The sequence below is a fragment of the Oncorhynchus kisutch genome, linkage group LG27, assembly GCF_002021735.2.
Source record: "Oncorhynchus kisutch isolate 150728-3 linkage group LG27, Okis_V2, whole genome shotgun sequence".
NCBI lineage: Eukaryota > Metazoa > Chordata > Actinopteri > Salmoniformes > Salmonidae > Oncorhynchus > Oncorhynchus kisutch.
In genome coordinates this window covers 20,079,302-20,099,788 of record NC_034200.2, presented here as the reverse complement: position 1 = coordinate 20,099,788, position 20,487 = coordinate 20,079,302, and the positions used below count along the sequence as shown (strand labels likewise).

The window sequence follows — 20,487 nt, the reverse complement described above, 5'->3', positions numbered from 1 at the left end:
AAAAACTTGTATTTGGATGTAATGATTTGGTAGCACAATATCATCTCCCACAACATCTACTAAAGATATTGATCTCTGCATAATACTGGCAGGGAGGCAAACAGAGCTTATTGACATTTGACTTGGTTAGGGAGGGATATTCCCCTCCTGCCTGTTTCTCCTCCTCGTGAACACAGCAGTACTCCCACCCTGCCTGTATCTCCTCTTCCTGAACACAGCAGTACTCCCACCCTGCCTGTATCTCCTCTTCCTGAACACAGCAGTACTCCCGCCCTGCCTGTATCTCCTCCTCCTGAACACAGCAGTACTCCCACCCTGCCTGTATCTCCTTCTCCTGAACACAGCAGTACTCCCCTCCTGCCTGTATCTCCTTCTCCTGAACACAGCAGTACTCCCACCCTGCCTGTATCTCCTCTTCCTGAACACAGCAGTACTCCCACCCTGCCTGTATCTCCTCTTCCTGAACACAGCAGTACTCCCTCCCTGCCCGTATCTGCCCCTGAACACATCAGTACTCCCGCCCTGCCTGTATCTCCTCCTCCTGAACACAGCAGTAATCCCACCCTGCCTGTATCTCTTCCTCCTGAACACAGCAGTACCCCCCCTCCTGCCTGTATCTCCTCCTGAACACAGCAGTAATCCCACCCTGCCTGTATCTCCTCCTGAACACAGCAGTACTCCCCTCCTGCCTGTATCTCCTCCTGAACACAGCAGTACTCCCACCCTGCCTGTATCTCCTCCTCCTGAACACAGCAGTAATCCCACCCTGCCTGTATCTCCTCCTGAACACAGCAGTACTCCCCTCCTGCCTGTATCTCCTCCTGAACACAGCAGTACTCCCACCCTGCCTGTATCTCCTCCTTCTGAACACAGCAGTACTCCCCTCCTGCCTGTATCTTCTCCTGAACACAGCAGTACCTCCGCCCTGCCTGTATCTCCTCCTCCTGAACACAGCAGTACTCCCACCCTGCCTGTATCTCCTCCTCCTGAACACAGCAGTAATCCCACCCTGCCTGTATCTCCTCCTGAACACAGCAGTACTCCCACCCTGCCTGTATCTCCTCTTCCTGAACACAGCAGTACTCCCGCCCTGCCTGTATCTCCTCCTCCTGAACACAGCAGTACTCCCACCCTGCCTGTATCTCCTCTTCCTGAACACAGCAGTACTCCCGCCCTGCCTGTATCTCCTCCTCCTGAACACAGCAGTACTCCCACCCTGCCTGTATCTCCTCCTCCTGAACACAGCAGTACTCCCCTCCTGCCTGTATCTCCTTCTCCTGAACACAGCAGTACTCCCACCCTGCCTGTATCTCCTCTTCCTGAACACAGCAGTACTCCAACCCTGCCTGTATCTCCTCCTCCTGAACACAGCAGTACTCCCTCCCTGCCTGTATCTCTTCCTCCTGAACACAGCAGTACCCCCCCTCCTGCCTGTATCTCCTCCTGAACACAGCAGTAATCCCACCCTGCCTGTATCTCCTCCTGAACACAGCAGTACTCCCGCCCTGCCTGTATCTCCTCCTCCTGAACACAGCAGTACTCCCACCCTGCCTGTATCTCCTCTTCCTGAACACAGCAGTACTCCCACCCTGCCTGTATCTCCTCCTCCTGAACACAGCAGTACTCCCACCCTGCCTGTATCTCCTCCTCCTGAACACAGCAGTACTCCCCTCCTGCCTGTATCTCCTTCTCCTGAACACAGCAGTACTCCCACCCTGCCTGTATCTCCTCTTCCTGAACACAGCAGTACTCCCGCCCTGCCTGTATCTCCCCCTGAACACATCAGTACTCCCGCCCTGCCTGTATCTCCTCCTCCTGAACACAGCAGTACTCCCACCCTGCCTGTATCTCCTCTTCCTGAACACAGCAGTACTCCCGCCCTGCCCGTATCTCCCCCTGAACACAGCAGTACTCCCGCCCTGCCTGTATCTCCTCCTCCTGAACACAGCAGTACTCCCGCCCTGCCTGTATCTCTTCCTCCTGAACACAGCAGTACCCCCCCTCCTGCCTGTATCTCCTCCTGAACACAGCAGTAATCCCACCCTGCCTGTATCTCCTCCTGAACACAGCAGTACTCCCACCCTGCCTGTAATCTCCTCCTCCTGAACACAGCAGTAATCCCACCCTGCCTGTATCTCCTCCTGAACACAGCAGTACTCCCCTCCTGCCTGTATCTCCTCCTGAACACAGCAGTACTCCCACCCTGCCTGTATCTCCTCCTTCTGAACACAGCAGTACTCCCCTCCTGCCTGTATCTTCTCCTGAACACAGCAGTACCTCCGCCCTGCCTGTATCTCCTCCTCCTGAACAGAGCAGTACTCCCCTCCTGCCTGTATCTCCTCCTGAACACAGCAGTACTCCCCTCCTGCCTGTATCTCCTCCTGAACACAGCAGTACTCCCCTCCTGCCTGTATCTCCTCCTCCTGAACACAGCAGTACTCCCGCCCTGCCTGTATCTCTTCCTCCTGAACACAGCAGTGCTCCACCCCTGCCAAATGTATTATCATTTATAATGTATGAATTATACATTTACACCATGAGTTCTCATGTGGTAATCCTCTTTTATAATAATGCCTGTCAAAATTTGCTCTCTCTGCCTATAATAGGCTATTGCTGGTTTACTCATTTGGCTAATGGTTCAATTATGTGGTGTCACTGTGAAAGGGCAGAAGATGTATCACAGGCCCAGCTCTGATTTAGCACAGTGGCAACACCCCTTTAGGTATATTGAGGGGAAGGATATAGCAGCACCACTATGTATTCATGGAAATTATCGGTATAGAGGAGGAGGTATGAGACCTGCGGAGATGATTCATGCATGCTTCATGCTGGATCTGACTGTATAGTCAAGAGCTTAGCGCTGGAAGTACAGTCTGATGATAGCTAAAAAGCTAGGTGCCTCCCTCCATCTTTGTGTCTCCCTCTTGTACCTTGAATTGATTGGGGGCTTCTGTGAGAGAGGCTATGTACAGGCAGAAGAAAAGTGCACCCTACTCCCTCCCGGTCCCCTGTTTTGATATTCAGATCAGGTGCGGCATTCCTTCACTCCCTCTTGACTCCCTGGTTATACAGTAGGCCACAGCCAAAGAGGTCAGTTTATGTAGAGATAAAGCTACACCTGGAGGAATGCCAATGCTTAACTCATCTGTTATAGAGATCGCATACCTCTACATTTGGCATCATTGTCATTGAAGATCACACAAGGTTAGGTAATGCATTGTTTCATATTTATTGTTCCCTCCATTCCAAAGTCTTACTTTGAGTGCAAAGAGTTCGGCACCATTGACGGCTCCCTCTTTGTTTCCTACAGCTGCAAGTATTTTCAGCACTATTAACAGCTACACACAGGGATATGCAGCTGTATAAGGCTACACACACACACGGCACCTTTACAGGCATTTGAAATAGATACTATGTCTTTCTCTCCCTCCTCAGCGCTTCAACTTTGTGTCTCTGCCCACGGACGTTCTGGAGATCGAGGTAAAAGACAAGTTTGCCAAGAGTCGTCCTATCATCAAACGTTTCCTGGGCAAGCAGTCCATGCCGGTGCAGAGGCTACTGGAGAAGCATGCTATTGGGTACGGCTCAGGAATACACAGCATGCTCATATATTTATCAGGATAATCAAATGATTATTAATAGATATTTGGGGAGCTCTTGAAATAATGTTTAAAATCATAAAGTAACATGTCTCTCTCTTTTGAACTCCAACTCCAACCCCCACTCCCTCTCCTTCCACCCTTTCCCCCCCATCTTCTCTCTCTCCCTCCGGTCACCTCCCCATCTTTCTCTCAATTTGTTCCTCTCTCCTGCACTTTTTTCCCTCTCCCACCATCTCTCTCTCTCTCTCTCCCTCTCCCTCACCCTCCCTCCCCTCTACACAGTGACCGTTTGGTCAGCTACACGCTGGGCCGAAGGGTGCCGACAGAACATGTCAGTGGACAGCTGCAGTTCAGATTTGAGATCACTTCCTCTATTCATCCAGGTTCCTCTTCCTCTCACACATCCTCTCACATACATCCAGACCTGGGTTCAAATAGTACTCGTTTGCCTTCAAATAGTTTTGCTGAGCTTGATCAAACTGTCTAGATGTAATGGAACTAATGGAATAGTTCCAAAATACAAACCCCACCCATCTGGGTCTCTTAACAGACTCAATCAAACACTCAAAGTATTTGAACAAAAACTCATGCTAATTGAACCCAGGTTTGTATAGGAAAGGGGGATACCTAGTCAGTTGTACAACTGAATGCCTTCAACTGAAATGTGTCTTCCGCATTTAGCCCAACACCTTTGAATCAGAGAGTTGTACATCCTGTTTGTTGGCTTCCCCTCATGTAGGTTCACTTAGTGTTTTTCAATACAGAGGTGGGAAGATAATATATAATATGTACTGTAAGTCTTTCTGTAAATATCAACTTTCAAATCTAGGTTTAGACTGGCAGATATTAAACATTGGTTTAGCTGTTGAGTTGACACTTTTTTTAAACAATAGGTTCTCTTATTATAAATTGCCATATTGTCATACTCGATGTATACAGGATTTTCCATTCATTGACATACCAAAGCAGAAACAGAGTGGTCTATTAACTAATGAATAGTGTGAGTTCATGTTGATATGACCCACTTTGTGTCAGGCAGCCTGGCAGGCCATCACAGGCCTCTGACTGGGAGGTAATGAGCTCTGTTCTCCTCCTGCAGATGATGAAGACATGTCTCTCACCACAGAGCCTGAGTGTGCCGCTGTGCAGGAGACCAGTAACCAGGGGGAGGGCCAGTCCTCCCAGGCCCAGGGCCAGGCCGAGGACACCATAAGCCTGGGTCCAGGGGCTCCCGAACTCCCCATGGATGAGGAGGAAGAAGCTGGAGCTCCAGAACTTCCAATTGGAGGAGATACAGTTACAGACACGCCCATGGAGGGGCATCCAGCAGGGCCTTTGGGTTCAGAGGAGCCCATGGATGGAGATGGAGACTCAGGGCCTGGCTGTTCCAGAACCAAGGCGCTAAAAACAGAACCAAGTCAACCAGAGGTCAATGGGGCTCAGGAAGAGGTGGCTGTGGCTGTTGCTGTGGCTGCAGAGGAGCTGCCCTCGGTAGAGGATAACAGGGAGGAAGGGGGGCAGCAAACCCCCTCCAGTCCTCAGCTTGCTGACCCAGAGCAGGGGGTGGACAGTACACCAGCAGAGGGTCAGGTCATCCCTACTGTATTGGAAGACATGGAGAGTGGAGTGCCTGGGGAGCCAGCAGAACAGGTGGTGGGTCAGGAGGAAGGGGACGAGGAATGCTGCTCCCTGCGCATCAGGACCACCCCTAGGCGTAAGAACCGGCCCTGCTCCCTGCCCGTGTCGGAGCTGGAGACAGTCATCGCCTCGGCCTGTGGGGAGCCTGAGACCCCTCGCTCCCACTACATCCGCATCCACCACCTCCTCCATAGTCTGCCCTCTGCCCAGCCAGGCACCCAGGAGGACGGGGAGGGACAGCGGGCTGAGGCTGAAACAGAGCCCGATCCAGACCCTGGCCCTGACCAGCTCAGCCCCAGGGTCCAGGATGGCTCAGAAGAGGATGAAACGGCAGAACCACTGACCCCCGGGCCCAGGAGGACCCTGCCTCGCAGCGTGTCCATCGAGCGTCTGTCCGACCTGGCCCTGCTACTGGACAGCGAGGGCCGCCACCCCCAGGGCCAGGTCAGGGGTGACCAGAGAGTGTCCGACGAAGACGACATGGAGCCCTGCTGCAGTGATTCCTGCTATGAGGTCAGAGGAGGAAGTCACAACCAGGCACCTCTAGTGGCTGTAGCCAGGATGTCTGTGGAGAGCAGTGATTTCCCCTCCCAGGAGGATGAGGACATGGAGGTGAACGGAGCGGAGAGCAGGGAGCCAGGAGATGGGATGCCCCAGTGGCAGGTGGCCCTATCCACACAGGTCCAGAGCCCCCAGAGCTTCATAGAAAACGGAGAGTCTCCCGTGGCCGGGCCCAGTGGGAAGATAGGACGTGAGTTGGGTTCCTCACTGAATACTAACTAGCAAAATAGAGATGTGAGTTTGGTAAGTTAGGATATACTGACCTGTTTTTGTCGTCCCATAGGAGATTGTCCTCTACCGTCCAGTCATCCTCCAGTCAGCCAGCTTCCTGCTCTGCGTCATGATCCTCATCATTACCCCACTATAGATGAACCACTACCACCAAGTGAGCTTTGTATATAACTTTGTCTGAGACTCTGAGTCATATCATTCATATTCCTTGTTGATGAACAATACATACCAGGACAAAACTAATGGTAGTAACTAAGAAATAATTGTCTCCACTGTGTGTTTGTGTATAGACTGGGAAGCGCGTGTGGACAGCCACGGTCGTGTGTTCTACGTGGATCACATCAACAGGACCACCACGTGGCAGAGACCCACCTCAGCAGCCACGCCTGACGGCATGAGGAGGTCAGGATCCGTTCAGCAGATGGAACAGCTCAATAGAAGGTGAGTGAATGGGGGAGATGGGAAGAAAGAGGAGAGAGGTAGATCCTACTTTCGTAAAAGAAAACAAGTGAAAACGTACACTATACAGGACCATCTGGTGGTTGTAAGAAGAACCTAAAGCTTATTTGTTTCTTGGATGATTTTCTTAGAATTGGTTCAGTTCATTCCGAGAATGGGGGAGTTTTGTATTAAACCCCCTAAAGTTGATGTCTGTGCTCCGCGGAAATTAATTTGCATAATACAAAAATCCCCATCAAAATCTGTCACTTTAAGATAGAGATTTTTTTGCATTCGATGCATCGCAATCTACCACATCTGCCTAATGTATGTAGCACTTCCTCATCTGCGGTGAAAGGTAGCAGAGCTAGAGTGGTGTTTGTCAGATCATGAGACAACCGTTTGGAAGGGTTTGGCCTACAAACTAATACGCCTCTGTGGAAAGCTGAGTCTCTAACTAACATGATGGTGTTATCCCTTTTACTGCCCGAACAGTTTGGGCTACACACTAATATGACACCGTGGAAAGGTGACTCTCACAAACACGTCATGTCGGTTAATTTGCTCTAGGACGCCCACAGACCTCACAAGACTCATCTGAAGGTCTTCCAGTACCAGTTGGAAAAAAATTATGGAAGTGCAGTGTATATGGACTGTTAAGGGGTTAAATACATGTTTAAAAAATCCTGATCATTCTTGTACATTATCTCTCACATATAGGGCAGACACTTAAGAACCCCGCCCCCCATTGATACCGATTGCTTGGATTTTCTTTCAAAAGCATTTGCTGCCTTGTGTTGAACATTTGGTTAGGGCTGTGGCTGTCTTTTTTATGCTTGTACCGTGTCTTTATGAGCCACTACTAGAAGAACTTTCCATGAAATGCCTGAGATATTCTGAATGGAGGAAAAGTCACTAAGTCTTGACAGTAATAATCAGATGAGAAATGTGCACAACAGGCTGTGAAGAATTGCATAAGTGTTATTATACAACTGCAGTGCATGAAATCTCTTAATGAGATTGGAGACCTAGAGAGCGAGGGAGGAGAAATGAATTGAAATGCTTATTGAAGGCGAGGACAGGGCTTGCCCTCGCTGGGCTGGGGGATTTCCCTTTGTGTGTCCAACTGGAGACATGAGCAGTGGGCCGTGTCAGGGCTGTGTCATAGATCCTTCTCTCTGTCAGGATAACCCCTGCACAGACCTCGCATGTATTGAAGACTATTACAGTAGTGGAATCCATTGATTAATGGTCGCAAATTCAACTTCTTTCTCTCTGGGGATTAACTCTAAGCAAGCCTACATTTCTTGTACAGTATTGAGTGATAATTCAATAAAAATGTTTTTTAATTACTTTTTTTCTCACGAAGATAAATTATCTAACGTCATTAGCAGAACATTTTTTGCTTATTTAAAAAAAGGCTTAATACAAACAAGTAATGTATATTGCAACATTACGACAAAAATGGTAGAGGCAAGTAGAAGGGGAAAAAGTAAGGAACTTCTATGTCGGCCCTGTATTAAAGAACATAAATGGTTAAAGAAAAAAGTGTGATAAATAAAAACATATGCCAATTTCATTTAAGGACCAAAAACCTGACAGCTGTGCCATATAAATTGCAAAATAGTTGGGAAGAGATTTGATGTACCCGTTCCAATGCACATGGTTTATGAATTGATACGCAAAACAACGCCGGATTCAAAACTTCCATTTAAAAAAAAAATACTATACAAAATTCTTTAAACCAATAGAATGTTATATACAGTGCCTTGCGAAAGTATTCGGCCCCCTTGAACTTTGCGACCTTTTGCCACATTTCAGGCTTCAAACATAAATATATAAAACTGTATTTTTTTATGAAGAATCAACAACAAGTGGGACACAATCATGAAGTGGAACGACATTTATTGGATATTTCAAACTTTTTTAACAAATCAAAAACTGAAAAATTGGGCGTGCAAAATTATTCAGCCCCCTTAAGTTAATACTTTGTAGCGCCACCTTTTGCTGCGATTACAGCTGTAAGTCGCTTGGGGTATGTCTCTATCAGTTTTGCACATTGAGAGACTGACATTTTTTCCCATTCCTCCTTGCAAAACAGCTCGAGCTCAGTGAGGTTGGATGGAGAGCATTTGTGAACAGCAGTTTTCAGTTCTTTCCACAGATTCTCGATTGGATTCAGGTCTGGACTTTGACTTGGCCATTCTAACACCTGGATATGTTTATTTTTGAACCATTCCATTGTAGATTTTGCTTTATGTTTTGGATCATTGTCTTGTTGGAAGACAAATCTCCGTCCCAGTCTCAGGTCTTTTGCAGACTCCATCAGGTTTTCTTCCAGAATGGTCCTGTATTTGGCTCCATCCATCTTCCCAGCAATTTTAACCATCTTCCCTGTCCCTGCTGAAGAAAAGCAGGCCCAAACCATGATGCTGCCACCACCATGTTTGACAGTGGGGATGGTGTGTTCAGGGTGATGAGCTGTGTTGCTTTTACGCCAAACATAATGTTTTGCATTGTTGCCAAAAAGTTCATTTTTGGTTTCATCTGACCAGAGCACCTTCTTCCACATGTTTGGTGTGTCTCCCAGGTGGCTTGTGGCAAACTTTAAACGACACTTTTTATGGATATCTTTAAGAAATGGCTTTCTTCTTGCCACTCTTCCATAAAGGCCAGATTTGTGCAATATACGACTGATTGTTGTCCTATGGACAGAGTCTCCCACCTCAGCTGTAGATCGCTGCAGTTCATCCAGAGTGATCATGGGCCTCTTGGCTGCATCTCTGATCAGTCTTCTCCTTGTATGAGCTGAAAGTTTAAAGGGACGGCCAGGTCTTGGTAGATTTGCAGTGGTCTGATACTCCTTCCATTTCAATATTATCGCTTGCACAGTGCTCCTTGGGATGTTTAAAGCTTGGGAAATCTTTTTGTATCCAAATCCGGCTTTAACCTTCTTCACAACAGTATCTCGGACCTGCCTGGTGTGTTCCTTGTTCTTCATGATACTCTCTGCGCTTTTAACGGACCTCTGAGACTATCACAGTGCAGGTGCATTTATACGGAGACTTGATTACACACAGGTGGATTGTATTTATCATCATTAGTCATTTAGGTCAACATTGGATCATTCAGAGATCCTCACTGAACTTCTGGAGAGAGTTTGCTGCACCGAAAGTAAAGGGGCTGAATAATTTTGCACGCCCAATTTTTCAGTTTTTGATTTGTTAAAAAAGTTTGAAATATCCAATAAATGTCGTTCCACTTCATGATTGTGTCCCACTTGTTGTTGATTCTTCACAAAAAAAATACAGTTTTATATCTTTATGTTTGAAGCCTGAAATGTGGCAAAAGGTCGCAAAGTTCAAGGGGGCCGAATACTTTCGCAAGGCACTGTATGTATATATATATATATATTTACCCAAAAAATGATATGGGGGATTAGAAATGATGCAGACAATTACATTGATGGAAGCAACAATCTTTCTGCAATATTAAGCTGATCCTCTAAAAAAATCTATGTAAAAAAGTAATGTATCTCATTTCAATATATTTTAAAGATATTTTACCTTAAATCATCTTATTAACAAGCCGTTTCTTGCACATTTAAAGGAATGGTCTAGATTGAGGCACTGTTGCTCTGACTTAAGGATGTTTAGTAAATGTGTGCTGATGTGTTTGTCAGGTACCAGAGCATCCAGAGGACCATGGCCACAGACAGGAGTGAGAATGAAGGAAGCAGAAGCAGGAGTGAGAGAACAAGCCTCAACAACAACAGCAGTGAGGCAGACTCTCCTTCGATGGCTAATGGTAAGTGGGACCACACCACAATGTCACAATTACAGAATGCAATAAACTGAAGTGTAATCTTCCATTGTAAAAAGTAATGTCATGGGTATACAAAGGGGTTTTCAAAGTTTTACACACAATCTAGTACTCGACTGTCACCATTCAGTTAATGGTTTCTTTGTTCTCTCCTGGTGTCTGTGTGTAGAGCTGAGAAGAGACAGCTCCTCTTCCTCCTCCTCCTCGTCATCATCTCCAGTCAACAGTCAGAAGATCACAGCTCTGTTACAGAGCCCAGCGGTGAAGTTCATCACACACCCAGAGTTTTTCACTGTCCTCCATGCCAACTATGTGAGTACCTATCTCCCTAGTGGACAATTATACGTAACTATACACAGTGGACAATTAGAGTAAACAATTCCCTTTTGAACACCAATACCAATGCTCAGTAACATATTCTAGTCTTCAGTAACAGATGCTGAATATTCCTCCATTGTGGTTCAGATTGGTTGCGTATGGTGTTTCTAGTATCCAGGGTCATGCTGTTATGTTTTTCTCTTCTCAGGGAGCCTACCGCATGTTCACCAGCAGCACGTGCCTGAAGCACATGATCCTGAAGATTCGTAGAGACGCTCGTAACCTTGAGAGGTACCAGCACAACAGAGACCTGGTCACCTTCCTTAACCGCTTCTCTGACGCCCAGTTTGAACTGCCCCGGGGCTGGGAGATCAAGACTGACCCTCAGGGCAAGGTGCAGAGACATCAACCCTTAGTTCATCCACAGCTAACTCCCCCACTTATTGACATAATAGTTTATTGTACCTTGGTTGACAAGATGGAAAATATGTTTTTAAAAAATGAATAAGTTTACCAATGATTCTATTGATTTGGCCTTTGTCTTCAGATCTAGCAGTGTTTAGATTTGTGTTTCTAACTTTGTTACGTTTTTTCCTGTAACATCTTCTCTGTGGTCCAGAACTTCTTTGTGGACCACAACAGCCGAGCAACCACGTTCATCGACCCGAGAATCCCTCTTCAGAACGGTTGTCTGCCCAACCACCTGACCCACAGGCAGCACCTACAGAGATTACGCAGCTACAGTGCTGGAGAGGTCAGAAGTCAACCAGTACTATAGAGAATACATGTCCTTGTTTTTAAGTGTTGTAACTGTGTGATTGATGACCATAATGTAATCGAATTATGGAAATATGGAATTTAATTGATGTATTTGCTTGTTTATAGCTGTACCTTTTGTCATATGTATTCTGTCAGGCCTCGGAGGTGTCCCGTAGTCGAGGTGCAGCCTTGTTATCACGGCCTGGGAACAGTGTGGTGGCCGCGATGCGGAGCCAGCATCATCCTGATCCAGTGCCACAAGGTGCATACAATACACAAAGCACATACAATACACAAAGCACACAAACCATGTGTTATAGTTTCTGCTGTGTGATACAGTTTCTGCAGTTAGTCTGTGTGAGTCAATTTCTGCTGTGTGAGTCAGTCTAACTGTCTTCTGAATTCAATGTCTTTGTTCCATTCACAGCTTATAATGAGAAGATCGTGGCCTTCCTCCGTCAGCCTGGAATACTAGAAGTTCTTACGGAGCGCCAGCCAGCCTTGTCCAGGAACCATTCCCTGAGGTAGATATACACACTGGGGGATGAATTTGATAGATTTTTTTTATATGAGGACTTTGTAGATTCAGGGAATGTGAATATCTCAATCACTGCTGTACTGGTACCATACTTCCATAACTGAAGTTCCCACTCTGAAAAATAAAGGCTAACACTTTACATTACAGTGCCCTTAATGTGTAACTACATGTAATTAGTGTAACAAGTATTGTAATTATGCATTATTACACTGTACTTAGCAGTAACCATAACCTTAGCCCTAACTCTAGCCTCAACTCTAACCATAGCTTCATGTCCACATCCTGGTTCAACCCTTACCTAACCCTAGCCTCAACCACAACCCTAACCCTAGCTTCATGTCAACATTCTGGTTCAACCCTAACCCTAGCCTCAACCACAACCCTAACTTCATGTCCAAATCCCAGTTAAACCTTAACCCTCAACTTGAACACCTCACATTGGGAACCTAAGTTGGAGTCAGTGTCAGAATCTATACAGATACTTATACAAAGGGATGTGGATTCCTTTTCACAATTCAAACCCAGACCTGTACATACGTTTAACCTTACAAAGCAACAAACTCAAGCTCTAAAAACATTGAGTAGGTATCAGAATATTGTGAGTAAACCAGCAAATAACAGGTCTCAGATTGTTATAATGGATAAAATGCAATATCTTATTGAAGATAATAGACAGTTAGATAATGTCAAAAACTATGTCCCATTGCTCCACTCAACAACTGGAAACACACAGACTAATCAGGGAGATAGTGAGTGAGGATAAGTATATTACAGATAAACAGATGGTCTACCTTTTTGGGCCAGATTCTCCAAAACCTAGGCAGTTTTACTTACTACCTAAAATGTATAGATCTCATGAGACATGGACAGTTCTCCCACGAGTTCCCTGCAGTAGACCAATAGCAAGTGATTGTGGCTCAGAATCTTATTGTACAGTGGATTGCGAAAGTATTCACCCCCCTTGGCATTTTTCCTATTTGGTTGCCTTACAAACTGGAATTCAAATGGATTTTGGGGGGTTTGTATCATTTGATATATACAACATACCACTTTTAAGGTGATTTTATTTTATTTTATTGTGAAACAAACAAGAAATAAGACAAAAAACAGAACTTGAGCATGCATAACTATTCACCACCCCCAAATCAATACTTTGTAAAGCCACCATTTGCAGCAATTACAGCTGCAAGTCTCTTGAGGTATGTCTCTATAAGCTTGGCACATCTAGCCACTGAGATTGTTGCCCATTCTTCAAGGTAAAACTGCTCCAGCTCCTTCATGTTGGATGGGTTCCGCTGGTGTACAGCAATCTTTAAGTCATACCACAGATTCTCAATTGGATTGCGGTCTGGGCTTTGACTAGGCCATTCCAAGACATGTAAATGTTTCCCCTTAAACCACTCGAGTGTTGCTTTAGCAGTATGCTTAGGGTCATTGTCCTGCTGGAAGGTGAACCTCCGTCCCAGTCTCAAATCTCTGGAAGACTCTGACCAGTTTCCCAGTCCTTGCCGATGAAAAACATCCCCACAGCATGATGCTGCCACCACCATGCTTCACTGTGGGGATGGGGTTCTCTGGGTGATGAGAGGTGTTGGGTTTGCGACCAGACTTAGCGTTTTCCTTGATGGCCAAAAAGCTCAATTTTAGTCTCATCTGACCAGAGTTCCTTCTTCCATATGTTTGGGGAGTCTCCCACATGCCTTTTGGCAAACACCAAATATGTTTGCTTATTTTTTTCTGATCACTCTTCCTTAAAGCCCAGCCCTGTGGTGTGTACGGCTTAAAGTGGTCCTATGGACAGATACTCCAATCTCCGCTGTGGAGCTTTGCAGCTCCTTCGGGGTTATCTTTGGTCTCTTTGTTGCCTCTCTGATTAATGCCCTCCTTGCCTGGTCCCTGAGTTTTGGTGGCCGGGCCTCTCTTGGCAGGTTTGTTGTGCTGCCATATTCTTTCCATTTTTTAATAATGGATTTAATGGTGCTCTGTGGGATGTTCAGTTTCTGATATTTTTTTTAACCCAACCCTGATCTGTACTTCTCCACAACTTTGTCCCTGACCTGTTTGGAGAGCACCTTGGTCTTCATAGTGCCGCTTACTTGGTGGTGCCCCTTGCTTAGTGGTGTTGCAGACTCTGGGACCTTTCAGAACTGGTGGTTCCCTTGGCCCTATACTGAGATCATGTGACACTTAAATAAAGTCCAGCTGTGTCGAATCTAACTAATTATGTGACTTCTGAATGTAATTGGTTGCACCAGATCTTATTTAGGGGCTTCATAGCAAAGGGGGTGAATACATATGCACCTACCACTTTCATTTTTTAAATATTTTTTAAAAAATCTTTTGAAACAAGTAATTTTTATCATTTCACTCCACCAATTTGGACTATTTTGTATATGTCCATTACATGAAATCCAAATAAAAATACATTTAAAGGAAAAATGCCGGGGGGGTGGGGGGGGGGGGAATACTTTTGCAAGGCACTGTATTGCCTTGGGCGGCAGGTAGCCTAGTGGTTAGAACACCTGGACTAGTAACTGAAAAGTTACGAGATCGAATCCCCGAGCCGGCAAGGTTCTGCCCCTTAACAAGGCAGTTAACCCCCTGTTCCTAGGCCGCCATTGGAAATAAGAATTTGTTCTTAACTGACTTGCCTAGTTAAATAAATAAAAATAGCTGAATATACTGATTTTTATATAAATCCTCTATCTCAGCTATGTTAAGGATACTTGTGAACTGGCTGAAGAGTTTAAAGATACCAATACATTTTTTTAAATTCTCCATTGATATTAATTCTCTGTACACAAACATTGATACCAAATTAGATCTACAGGCAGTTGCAAATGCCTTTTGTATCCTGACCCTAGTCGACCGGATAGGGTTATCTTGGGGTTATCTTGGATTTGTTGGAGTTGAGTCTCACCAGAAATGACTGAGTTCAATGGGAAGTACTATCCTCCAGATACATGGTACAGACATGGGAAAGACATTCTCCCCAAGTTTTGAAAATGTGTACATGAGTTTTTGGGAAGAAACTGCTTTCCTTAAATGTAAGACCTTACCATTGCTGCACCTTAGGTATCTGGATGGTATTTTTGGACTGTGAAGAGGCTCCATCTCTAAATTCAGGGAATTCTTAAACCTTTTGAATTCACATCACTTAGCAATCACCATTACACATAATTTGCAATACAAAACATTTGAATTTCTAGATACACAGGTATTTTTCATTCAAAAGGGGGGAGAAACCAAACAATTGGCAACTGAAGTTTTATTTAAGGAAACAGATAGACATGGCCTACTTTACAAATGTAGTTTCCATGCAAAACACACAAAGGGGGTTGATCAACTCACAATTTATACTTTTCCACAAAATGTGTAGTTTCCCTGGGGAAATAGAGGCCACAAGAATACTCTTCTCAGCCTTAAGGCCCATGGGCTACTCTAGGCAGTTCGTAAAAGAGGTTAAGGCTGAGGTAAATCAGACCATCCAGACCCATGGAGCATATAAGGTAGAGAAGGATAACCGCCCTGTGGTTCCATTCCTGGGGACTTATTCTCAGGCTCTGGAGGGGTTCCATTCTGAACTTCAATCAAATTTTCAACAGGCCTGGAATGATTGTGAGGCCTTGAAATATTTCAGGGTAATCTCAGCCTATAGGAGGAATAAGAACTTGAAGGACATCTAGTCCACATTCAGAAGGGTTGTATGCCCACTTAAGGGATCATACAGTGGAGAACCTTAGAATTTTTGGCCTGGTGACCAATATGGGGTGGTCAAAAACTCAAAGACAGAGAGCTGAGTGACAATGGCTTAGACCAGTAGGAACCATTGATTGATCAAGGCCAGGGCTGCCCAACCCTACAGTCCTGTGGGTTTTCAGTCCAACCCTAATTTAACACACCTGATTCTACTAATTAGCTGCTCAACAAGACCTTAACTAGCTGAATCAGATATGCTAAATTAGGGCTGGACTGAACCTACTGGACAGTAGATCTTCAGGAAGAGGGATGGGCAGCCCGGCTCTAGGCCTCAATGAGAAATAAAAAGCCACACAGTAATTTGTCGCCATTTTGTGGCTGCTTTAGACTTGAATTCTCCAATGGGATTTCTTTAATTGGTTTAGGATAAAGCTACAGATTTGTTGTCTAGATCCCTGTAGAGTTCCCTTCACCTTTGATTACTTTGTGTGGATTTGGTAGAAATTGTGTAATGGAAATAATTCCTCATAGGCTTACTTTTGTTTCAATTTGAGTGAATATTTATAAGAATTTCTTTTTTTCTCTCCCTATTTTGGGGATTTGACTTACGATTTGCATTAATGATTTGCACTTATTCCCCATCCCACATATTCTCTCAATTTGAAAGCTCTTCGGATTCATTATTCTTATTTAATATATTTTAGTGTGTTACTGAATATACTGTTGAAGTCGGAAGTTTACATACACCTTAGCCAAATACATTTTAACTCAGTTTTTCACAATTCCTGACATTTAATACTAGTTTTAGGTCAGTTAGGATCACCACTTTATTTTAAGAATGTGAAATGTCAGAATAATATTAGAGTGATTTATTTCAGCTTTTATTTCTGTCATCACATTCCCAGTGGGTCAGAAGTTTCCATACACCCAATTAGTATTTGGCAGCATTGCTTTTAAATTGTTTAACTTGGGTCAAACGTTTTGGGTAGCCTTTCACAAGCTTCCCACAATAATTTGGGTGAATTTTGGCCCATTCCTCTTGACAGAGCAGGTGTAACTGAGTCAGGTTTGTAGGCCTCCTTGCTCGCACACACTATTTCAGTTCTGCCCAAACATTTTCTATAGGATTGAGGTCAGGGCTTTGTGATGGCCACTCCAACACCTGGACTTTGTTGTCCTTATGCTTGGGGTCATTGTCCATTTGGAAGACCCATTTGCGACCAAGCTTTAACTTCCTGACTGATGTCTTGAGATGTTGTTTCAATATATCCACATAATTTTCCTGCCTCATGATGCCATCTATTTTGTGAAGTGCACCAGTCCCTCCTGCAGCAAAGCACCCCCACAACATGATGCTGCCAGCCTCGTGCTTCACAGTTGGGATGGTGTTCTTCGGCAGTTGAAAACCGTAGTCTGGCTTCTTTATGGCTGTTGTGGAGCAATGGCTTTTTCCTTGCTGAGCGGCCTTTCAGGTTATGAGATATAGGACTCGTTTTACTGTGGATATAGATACTTTTGTACCCGTTTCCTCCAGCATCTTCATTCACAAGGTACTTTGCTGTTGTTCTGGATTTGATTTTCACTTTTCGCACCAAAGTACGTTCATCTCTAGGAGACAGAACGCGTCTCCTTCCTGGGCGGTATGACGGCTGCGCGGTCCCATACTATTGTTTGTACAGATGAACGTGGTACCTTCAGGCGATTAGAAATTGCTCCCAGGGATGAACCAGACTTGTGAGAGGTCTCAATTTTTTTTCCTGAGGACTTGGCTGATTTCTTTTGATTTTTCCATGATGTCAAGCAAAGAGGCACTGAGTTTGAAGGTAGGCCTTGAAATACATCCAATTACATCTCCAATTGACTCAAATAATGTCAATTAGCCTATCAGAAGCTTCTAAAGCCATGACATAACTTTCTGGAATTTTCCAAGCTGTTTAAAGGCACAGTCAACTTAGTGTATGTAAACTTCTGACCCACTGGAATTGTGATACAGTGAAATAATCTGTCTGGAAACAATTGTTGGAAAAATGACTTGTCATGCACAAAGTAGATGTCCTAACCAACTTGCCAAAGCTATAGTTTGTTCACAATAAATTTGTGGAGTGGTTGAAAAACGAGTTAAAGACTCCAACCTAAGTGTATGTAAACTTCTGACTTCAACTGTACATGTAGGTCTTGTAGCTATCATCAGCCTAGTAATTACTGTAATTACAGGAATAATTATCAAATCAAATTTATTTATATAGCCCTTCGTACATCAGCTGATATCTCAAAGTGCTGTACAGAAACCCAGCCTAAAACCCCAAACAGCAAGCAATGCAGGTGTAGAAGCACGGTGGCTAGGAAAAACTCCCTAGAAAGGCCAAAACCTAGGAAGAAACCTAGAGAGGAACCAGGCTATGTGGGGTGACCAGTCCTCTTCTGGCTGTGCCGGGTGGAGATTATAACAGAACATGGCAAAGATGTTCAAATGTTCATAAATCACCAGCATGTTCGAATAATAAGAAGGCAGAACAGTTGAAACTGGAGCAGCAGCACGGTCAGATGGACTGGGGACAGCAAGGAGTCATCATGTCAGGTAATCCTGGGGCATGGTCCTAGGGCTCAGGTCCTCCGAGAGAGAGAAAGAAAGAAAGAGAGAAGGAGAGAATTAGAGAACGCACACTTAGATTCACACAGGACACCGAATAGGACAGGAGAAGTACTCCAGATATAACAAACTGACCCTAGCCCCCCGACACATAAACTACTGCAGCATAAATACTGGAGGCTGAGACAGGAGGGGTCAGGAGACACTGTGGACCCATCCGAGGACACCCCCGGACAGGGCCAAACAGGAAGGATATAACCCCACCCACTTTGCCAAAGCACAGCCCCCACACCACTAGAGGGATATCTTCAACCACCAACTTACCATCCTGAGACAGGGCCGAGTATAGCCCACAAAGATCTCCGCCATGGCACAACCCAAGGGGGGGCGCCAACCCAGACAGGATGACCACATCACATTACAGTAGTAAAGGCACTAATGTAAAGTGTAACCAAATAAAGTTATTATATTCTGTCAGGTTTAATAGAACACACCCAGTCTAGTCCAGATTATAGTGTATGTTTATAATGTCTGTGTCATGTGTGCTTGCAGGGAAAAGATCCACTACATCAGAACAGAGGGTACCCAAAGACTGGAGAAACTAGCATGTGATGCAGACCTGGTGATACTGTTGAGGTTGGTGGCAACTGTTAATATTACCCCCTGAATGTTTCCATTGTAGTATTGTCATTATTTCCATGTTTGTCACTTGTTGAATGTCCCTACAGCTTGTTTGAAGAGGAGATCATGTCCTATGTTCAGCCCTCCTTCCATCCTGGCTTCAGCTTCTCTCCGCGTTGTTCACCAGGGTCTTCACCACAGAACTCTCCAGGTGGTTTGGCACTAATGGCAAACGGAGCCGTAGTGGGTTGAAAATGTATTCACAAGAATTGGTCAAAAACCATGTCACATATGGTTATACTTGTGTTATATCCATGTCTCATGTCATTGGAGGACTGCATGTCACGGAGTTGAATGTGCTTGTCAACAGGAATGTCGAGAGCAAGAGCGCCTGCCCCGTACCGGAGAGACTTTGAGGCCAAACTACGCAACTTCTACAGGAAACTGGAGGCTAAAGGCTATGGCCAGGGCCCAGGAAAGATCAAGTAAGGAAAGCAGTCTAAAATGTCCATTAACATGATTACGCACACCTTTTTCAAATACACTTACAGAATAGAACCCGACTGTTTCTAAGAAACAGTAGTGGTGTATGCAAATTAGCACTATACTGTAAATCCATGTCTGTGTTGCTGAGCATCCTATGATGTTGTTGTGTTCCAGGCTTATCGTCCGGAGAGACCACCTGTTGGAGGGTACCTTTAACCAGGTCATGGCCTACTCACGCAAGGAACTACAGAGGAATAAGCTCTACATCACCTTCATAGGAGAGGAGGGGTACACCAAAGCTTCTATTTACCTGAACACATGAAAAAGTAATGGACGTGTCAAGAAGGAACCCCCTCTCGTCTTTTAAAGAACAAACTGCTAATTTTTGGGCGATAGAGGTTAACGAATGTTTGTTTTATTGGTCTGCTACTGACATAACTCAGGTCTCTTCTTTTCCCACACCATCAGGCTGGACTACAGTGGACCATCCAGAGAGTTCTTCTTCCTGCTGTCTCAGGAGCTGTTCAACCCCTACTATGGCCTGTTTGAGTACTCAGCCAACGACACATACACCGTCCAGATCAGCCCCATGTCCGCCTTCGTAGAGAACCATCTGGAATGGTGAGGAGGGCATCTGCTTGTCCTGTGTTTAAGCTTCCTTCAAACTCATAAAACCTGGGGTGTGTTCATTAGGCCCCAAAGGGAAGAAAACTGACAAACCAGGAGGGACTACCTTGTCTATAATAAGAAACACTCTTAATTGTTTTCCGTTGCAGAGCATTTTCAAATGTTTTCCATGTCCTAATGATCATGACCCTGGGCTTGTTCTTGCTTGGAGGAAAAAAGAAATGGGTTTAATAGAAATCTCATGTCAAGAGATCTAAACACTAATTGGATTTGTAGTTTATTTTACATTAACCCATCCACCAACTCCCCTCTTCCTTCACATATCTTGTGTTTTTTACAGCTTTTCTGCCATCCATCCATCCATCCATCCATCCATCCATCCAGGAGAACAAGTATTTGATAACCTGCAAAATCGGCAGTGTTTCCTACTTACAAAGCATGTAGGTCTGTAATTTTTATCATAGGTACACTTCAACTGTGAGAGACGGAATCTAAAACAAAAATCCAGAAAATCACATGGTATAATTTTTTTTCATTTTCATTTTCATTTTATTGCA

General features: G+C 44.8%; 1 protein-coding gene across 1 annotated transcript in view; it reads left to right on the top strand.

Annotated features, from left to right (window-relative positions):
• Positions 1-20,487, top strand: part of LOC109872362 (E3 ubiquitin-protein ligase HECW1) — a 52,031-nt gene that overhangs the window by 9,808 nt on the left and 21,736 nt on the right. Inside the window, exons 7-22 of the mRNA XM_020463568.2 lie at positions 3,436-3,578; positions 3,885-3,985; positions 4,702-5,991; positions 6,085-6,186; positions 6,323-6,473; positions 10,153-10,277; positions 10,462-10,604; positions 10,819-11,004; positions 11,230-11,364; positions 11,526-11,631; positions 11,797-11,893; positions 18,749-18,832; positions 18,925-19,028; positions 19,188-19,302; positions 19,478-19,591; positions 19,772-19,924. Of these exons, the coding sequence (XP_020319157.1) occupies positions 3,436-3,578; positions 3,885-3,985; positions 4,702-5,991; positions 6,085-6,186; positions 6,323-6,473; positions 10,153-10,277; positions 10,462-10,604; positions 10,819-11,004; positions 11,230-11,364; positions 11,526-11,631; positions 11,797-11,893; positions 18,749-18,832; positions 18,925-19,028; positions 19,188-19,302; positions 19,478-19,591; positions 19,772-19,924 (3,149 nt within the window). The remainder of the gene's footprint in view (positions 1-3,435; positions 3,579-3,884; positions 3,986-4,701; positions 5,992-6,084; positions 6,187-6,322; positions 6,474-10,152; positions 10,278-10,461; positions 10,605-10,818; positions 11,005-11,229; positions 11,365-11,525; positions 11,632-11,796; positions 11,894-18,748; positions 18,833-18,924; positions 19,029-19,187; positions 19,303-19,477; positions 19,592-19,771; positions 19,925-20,487) is intronic.